The following is a 7791-nucleotide window of genomic DNA, read 5'->3' on the forward strand; positions in this document are numbered from 1 at the left end:
AAACCAACATTGTAATTGACTGAGGTTTTGTGTGAAGTGACACTGACCAGGTCTAGACTTAAGCTGACTTCCAGCCACCACAAACTCCTGCGAGGGGAAAACCCGGTGACCAAGGATATCTTGATGCAAGGGGGGTTCAGCCGAACCTCGTGACCCAGTGGATACCTAAGTTGGGGCTAGAATCCCTATCTTTTCCTCTATCTCAATAAAAATTGGGTAAAAGCACAATGGGGTCGCGGACAGAGTACCTCTTCTGGGACACCTTGGATGTATGCTGAATAACTGGAAGGCGTTTAGATGCCAGGCTGATTATGGAATTGCATTATGTAAAGATAATCTTGTAAAATTCTGTATACTTGAATGGACGACATTTGGGGTGGAATGGCCCGAGGGGGGACACTCAGGCCAGAAATTGTACAGGCAGTACATAACATTGTGACCGGGACGGGCATTGGGACCAATATCCCTATATAGATATTTGGCAGGACCTCCTGGCCAATCCTCCCCATGGCTGCAAAAATGTAGAGCACGGACTATTAAAACCTTACTGGCCCATGCCCCTGTTAAGAACCCTGTCCTCCTGTTAGAAATCATGTCTGCCAGTTGTAATTCCTTCTGCTCCTGATTCTATGCCCCTCACCCTTTGTACCCTGGCCTCCGGTTCTGGCATCCTCGACTGAAAGCCCCCCTTCGCCTTCTGAGGATAGTGCCTCAACTATAAAAATAAGGGATGAGTCGAGTGACCAGAGCTCCTCCAACAAGACCCCTCGAGCTCTCTCTGGCTCCTGGTGTCTAAACACACTAGGAGCACATTGGCCCTTGACATCCCAGAGCTCCAAAGAACTGTGAGCCTGTCATCTGACTATGTCCCTGGGGATACTCGGTTTACCATTGTTAGCCCTTCGGGCAAGGGTGCCCAGTACCCAGACGCCACTAAAACAGAATTATATGTGCCCATGCGGGATACGATAGGCCCCGAGGGCGCCTCACTATGATATGTGTCCATTTACTACTAGTGATCTGTATAACTGGAGACAACAGAATCCTCCGTTTTCGGAAGATCCACCCCACTAACAGCGGTATTTGAAACCTTAATTACGGCCCATAACCTACCTGGGGCGACATGAGGGTCGCCTCTTAACACTCTACTAACTGCGGAAGAGAGACGTTTAGTCCTCTCAAGGCCCGCGAGTGGCTAATCGAAATTGGGAAAACCCTCGGACGGAGTGGCTGCCACAGTTGCTGAGAGCCCCCCGACTGGCCCAGAATAAAAATGGCCAGCCTCAGCATAGCCAATTACGCCGCGGCCATAGTACAGGGAATGAAACGTTGTATCAGAAAACGCCGAATTGGGCCAAGCTATATAATATAAGACAGAAAAGAATGAAAACCCAGCTGCTTTCTATGAGCGGCTTGTAATACTTGTAAAAGATATACAGACTCGATCCTGAGGACACTAATGGGAAACGGGTATTAATCCCCTTTTTATTGGACAGTCCTACAAGGACATTAGGAAAAGTTGCAAAAGTTGGAGGGGGCATCGGGCAAAAATATAGAGGAACTGTTGGCAATTGCCATGAAGGTTTATGATCGGAGGATGATGGGGAGCGGAGAAAGGGGCCCGCATTTTAGCCATGGCCCTAAGGAAGGATATGAGGAAAGGGGGCAAAGTTAAGGGACGGTCAGGGCACCCGGAAAGGGCGGGCCCCGCCTGGGTCGGAATCAGTATGCTATTTGTAGGAAGGAGGGACACTGGAAGAATGAATGCCCCGGCGACAGGCCACAGGAAAAGAGCATAAAGATAGAACCCCACCGTCCCATCCTCTACAACAGTACAGGACTTTCGGGGAGGGATCTTCCCCATAGGGGGCCAGGGACCCAGCGGCCCCTCCTGGCGGCACAAGCCGCCAGCCTGGATCCCACGGTAAAAATTAAAGTGGATGGCCGCCCAATTAGAGCCCTTATTGATACTGGGGCCACCCTTAGTTTGCTCCCCCTTGATAAAGCTCCCTGAGGTAGAGCTCGGGGACGTGCCATAGTCCAGGGGATTGAGGACAAACTACAGCTTTGGAAAAAACTCTGCCTCTTCTAGTGAATCAATTACCCCAAGGAGGCACGGAAGGCAAGAAGACGGGGACCAAACTTTTATTCTCGGTCAGCTGAACGGGTGCTTTTTCCTCGGCTAGTGCCAAAGGGAAAAGACACACCTTATTAGCGCAGAGCAGGCTTTATATACTAGGTTACAAACAACTTTACGTGCATAAATTCTGCTGGCCCGTGCATTTCTTGAATTCCTTTTTAGAGATAATTTGGATCTGTTTAACATCTTCTTACTGGGTATTTTGTGTACGTGCATTCAAGAAGGGCTACGTGTGTGCAAGGATTAACTGGGATGATACTGGGATGACAAGCAGAGGATTGACATAAGCAAATAGTTGACCTTTGCTCTAACATGACCACGTTACTCCACCTACTTGAGTATCTACTTTACCCTTCCACTGTTCTTTGTATCAGATTTGCAATTAGATGCTATACTTGCAAAAGCTTCCATAATTCCACTCTGCCTATATCTCTTCTTATGCCCCTCCATCCCCTTCTACTCTCTATTGTCACTGTGCACTTCATCTCAAACTGTTCTCCATCTCCTTTACCCACTGGAGCCTTTGTGCTATCTTTCATGCTGCTTCAAATTCTTATAGCAGTCCCCTCACCTCCTTCATACCACTCATCCCTTCCTTTAAAAAATTTCTTAAAAACCTGTTCCAGGAAGCATTCCAAACTTAGTACCACTCATTACTTTGGATTGCTGTGTTGAATTGTACAGGCTGTGACTTTAGACTATAAATTACTTGAAGAAGAGAACTCTATTATGTTAGACACCATGCACTCCTTGTGAAGTGTCTTGTTCACTGGTGATACTATACAAATAATAGTGCATACCGATTATGTAATTCTTGTTCGCTTTCTAGTTGTGCTTATTACTATGCATATTCCTGACTTCTCTGAAGCCCCCGTTTTCCAAAGGTCTAATGCCTCTCCCCACCCCAATACATAATATGACCATTTTTAAGAAATGAAAAAATTATAGGGAAAAAAAAACCTGTTTCAACCCCAGTGACAATTGGTCACTTCACACTTATTTTCTGATGTTAATACCTGCACACAACGAGGGCCAAAAGCAAAGTGAGGGCATATGTTACATAGATCAGTTTTTATACATATGAGTTATCTTAGTAACTGCCACCACAAGTCAACCTCCTGACAACTCCCTAGTAGATAACTACCCAGAAGAAGTATTTTAAACACACAAAAAGCACCTACCAGAAACCGCTGAAGTCATATTACATTATAATAAACATGGTAACCTTTCATACCTATTATTGTTCTTATTCCACTACTCTCCAAATCGATAGTTATTTTCCTACAATTGAACAGCACTGCAGGCAGTGACAGACTCCTTCTAAGCATGTGACCTCACAAGGAGCTTGCTCATTTAATCGTGGGTTCCTAGTTAACTTCAGTGAGCACTGGATGCAATGGGAGCACGTGATAATATAAAAGGTGGGAAAGAGCACAGACTGAAAATATAAGAAACAATTTATAAGAGAAGGAATAACACACAATAATTTAAGAACAAGACAGACGTCCTGTTCAGCTCATTCAACCAACTCTGATGCAACCTTCATAGTTTACTGGAATGCCAGCCATATTCTGTGAAACACAAAATTGGGACTATGTAAAAGTATAGTTGATGTCTTTAATGAGAAAAAGATGTGTACTTTTTTTTCTGTAAACTTCTTAATCACTATCTAAAACCAGAATTCTGGCACCTATGTTGCTCCTCTGTGTATGGAGAGTTATGATTCCCCTTATAGGTGTTACCAGTAACTAAATGGGACGTATACTCTCTAACACAGCAAAATTAGAACACAAACATTAGAAAGGCTTTATTAGTTACTATGTGACCTGACTGCGTATACACAGATTTTTATTGTGCCATTGGTATTCACTGCATTTTACAAAGATGCTAGATCTCAGTATCAATGAGTGTTAGTTAAATACAATTCCTCTGTTTTGATACGCTGCCTACAATTTTCTATTTTGAACTGTAAGATTAAACAATTTATGAACATTTCAAAAGTCAGCAATTATTGTGAGACGCTGAATCTAGAAATAGGAATGCTGGGGGTCATAAAACAGGCAGTCTCTAACACATTGTCAAACAAATGATAGTTAAGTTTAGAACCTCAAAACAATTATTTTTTTGGGGCAAGGTATTAAATATGGCATTACTAATCTGTTTACTGGATAGTTCTGCTCTAAGTACTGACCTAGCGTAGAACTAAGTGACTCAGTCTCCAAGCTGTTCCTATAATTTTTGTGCCTACATGTCTCCTCCTAAGAAAATTTTCAGCTTCCTTATGACGTGGTGTTTCTCTGGGACCACTTCTTTTCCCTTCTGATGAGCTGGAAACAACCCAGCCCAGCGCTCAAGGTTCCTCCATAAAGCCCCTAGGGTATATCTAATCCACAAGAAAGATATGACCAGCCAGCCACCCTTTCCCCTGAAGGAGGGGATTCTGAAGAAAAACCTCAGAGGGTTCCCTGCATTTTCCTTTACATAGTCCTGTCCCAGTCTGCACAATGTTTTTTCTTCTTTTTGTCCAACTAAGACGTATGGGCAGGAGTAATACTCTCTGTGGTCAAGAACCCCTTCCTTGGCAGAAGCGAAATAAAAGTAAGAAGGGAAGAGCTGGTGAGCAGTACAGTGAAAAAGAGCAGGAATGCTCCTAGAGTTGGGAGAATTTTTGCCTCAATACATTAAGTTTGGGCTCTTTCCCTGACTTAATAATACATAAATACTGGTTGTCTTCTCCCACTCCTCTAGCTTCCATTAGTGAATTCCAGGTGTCCCTCTCCCCCACTAGCGAAATCTTCTCCCTGCCACCCACCCCTTTTCTTTGCATGGCTCCTTTCTCCCTACGGGCCACTCTGCTCCCCCACCTCTCAGATCCAAGCCTCTCTGCTCCTCCTTCACTTCTAGCACAAAAGAACAGTTGGTCCTACCACTCTGCTTTCTATCACCGCCTTCTCTTCCTGAAAAAGAGCAAGAGGTTCAAAGGTTGCTCTGTTCCCTGTACCTCTGTTACAGGACCTGGGACACCTGAACTGCTCTGTTCTCTTCTTTCTCCCTGCCCTCCAGAAAAAGAGTCAGAACTGACTCAGCCCACTCATGTTGGCAAAATTTATATTTGCCTATAGCCAGCAGGTGTGTTTTGTACAATAGCAAACACATTGTCATCTTTGTAACACAGTGACCACCTCCTCTCCCCCTTCCAAGCCCACAGAGACGCCATTCAGTTGCTAGGGGGATTAGGATGAAGCAATACTACTGCTCTCTGTCCCACATTTCTGCTAGAATACTTGCACACTAGAGTCTGTATTTAACCATCTAACATATACCAGGGAAAGCAGGAAGAGTGCCCACCAACTTTCTTATAAGAACATTATTCTCAGGGGCCCTATGCCAATGAAAAAGCTATCGGAGTGCTCACCCTCTGCTGCCCAAACTGAGCCTATGAACCAGGTCCTTCCTTCTATATTGAAAGGGAAGAAAATTCAGATTTTCTCTCTTACTGCAAAAAGGTGCAAGCTGGGTGCTCAGTGCTATCATACTTACTGTATTAATTAACATGAACTGATAAAGGAGCGCTTCGTGTGGGGATATTCGATACAGCAAAATACCTGTTTTTGTGCTGGGTCAGCAATTGATAGAGCTTTTTGGTTTCTCCACTCCCATACAGGTAGTCTGCTTGCTCTATGATTTCCTCAACTTCAAAAGGGGTAGGGTTGGTGGAAAGAGAAGACAATAAGATTAATAAATACGATAGCCTACCAGATCAGCAACAATATTTCAAAGTATAACAATCCAAATGGCTGCTAGCCAAAGTACCCTAAAACACAAAAAATCAGCACCAAAAAAAAAAAAAAAAAAAAATCAGCACTAAGATGTGGTCAAACAACTATTTCCTAACAAATATCAAGTGTTTCCAATTTCAAATTGGCTACCTATCCTATACTAACTTTTAGCAGCCATGGGATACAGAATTGCACCAGCTTTGTTTATTTTCAATGAACAACTTCTGGGAACAGAAACATTAAAAAAATATTACTCTATGAAACTATAAAACAGCCCTTAGTAACAGACAGTGTTAGAAGTGTAACGGAATTTTAGAATGTTAGTCTGATGACCTCACAATGACAGAACAGAAAATGTTTGGTTTAGTTTTTGCTGATGAATAAGGACTTGTCTACAGTGCAATTAAAAACCGACGGCTTGCCTGGGAGAGCTGACTGGGGCTTGGGTCAAGGGTCTGCTTAATTGAAGTGTAGAGGTTCGACTCGGGCTGGAGCTTGAGCTCTGGAACCCGAACATCTACACCGCAATTAAACAGCCCTTTAGCCCAAGCCTCACAAGCCCGAATCAGTTGACCCAGGCTAGCCAAGGATGTCCAATCACAGTGCAGACACATCCTAAGTGATCAGAACACAGAGTGTGTGGTAGGCCAGGGACTGAAATATAGCAAGGCAAAGTGGATGAATGCAGTAAGGGTCACTTAGTATTGGACTGATCCTTCCATGTATTTTCTTCATAATTTGTTGCAGGGTGACTTACGTTTTCAGTCTTAAATCATTATTTTGTATATAACCAGCAGCACATATAAATAATTCAAAAGTATTAAGATACATCAGTGATATTATGCTTTTTAAAATATTGTGGGTTCTGGAAATCAGAGATAAGGGCTCTACAGTTACAGTAGTAATCAAACAAGTACTGTAACATGCATGAGGCCGCAGACAATGACAATTTTATTAAATGAACCAAAATTGGGCTTTTCAGTCCAGCTCACCACTTTATCAAAGCTTTGCTGAATTAAGCCCTTAGCAATTGCAAAAGCAACTGGTTTTAAAACTAGAGCGTCAAAATTTTTGTTTTTAATACCACATTCTTCCCCCCACAGAGCTCTTCCAGGTTTACTTTGTAGGTTCCTAAATAGGCTTAGCACAGCCTGTAATCCCAGTAACTGTAAGTTCCCCATTCTGTATAATAATAATACCTAGGTCTTATTTATGAAGATATAGGTCTTTGTCTGGTCATTCTTACTGTTTATCATTCCGCACCAAGCAAATACATGAAGTTAGTATTTTTGAAACTGTCCTGGGTTGGATTTAAGTAAAAAAGATAAATACGTTAAAAATGAATACACTTCAACATTTTCAACCTGGAAAGTTAGAAGCTGTACTATTCTCTAGGATTTTTTCCATATTTTGGCTACCAGAGTTGTTTAATTCAATTTCACTCATAATATTAAGGAGTTTAATATTCACTAAATATCTTAAAAGGTGACAATTTTGTGTTTTCTCTTCAATAGTGTTGCTATCCCAAATAATAAGTTTAACATTTTGCTTTTTCCTCATATTGATTCTGTGTCATAACCTTCCAAAGTTTAAATTTCTGATAATGGAAATGGTGGGATAAGACTCATTCACACCTGTCATAACTAGATAGGTACGGTAAGGGTTAAGTTTCTTTTACCTGGAAAGGGTAACCAAACACCTGACCAGAGGACCAATCAGAGAACTCGATTGTTTAAAGTCAGGGGCAGGAATTTGTATACCAGGGGTCTTTTTTGTTTTCTCGGCTGTGAGTAAACAAGGTTTCCTCCTAACTCCTTCTTATTTCACATATTATAACAAAAGTCTGTGAGTACAAAGGAACCCCCAAAGCAA

The 7791-nt window shown here is 42.5% G+C and overlaps 1 protein-coding gene across 2 annotated transcripts in view; it reads right to left on the minus strand.

Moving 5' to 3' along the window:
* The window catches only part of RMDN1 (regulator of microtubule dynamics 1), a 37071-nt gene that overhangs the window by 20832 nt on the left and 8448 nt on the right, over positions 1 to 7791 (minus strand). For both annotated transcript variants that reach the window (XM_032786339.2, XM_032786346.2), the window contains one exon: positions 5746 to 5833. In XM_032786339.2, the coding sequence (XP_032642230.1) occupies positions 5746 to 5833 (88 nt within the window). The remainder of the gene's footprint in view (positions 1 to 5745; positions 5834 to 7791) is intronic.

Source organism: Chelonoidis abingdonii, chromosome 2, assembly GCF_003597395.2.
Source record: "Chelonoidis abingdonii isolate Lonesome George chromosome 2, CheloAbing_2.0, whole genome shotgun sequence".
Taxonomy (NCBI): Eukaryota; Metazoa; Chordata; order Testudines; family Testudinidae; genus Chelonoidis; species Chelonoidis abingdonii.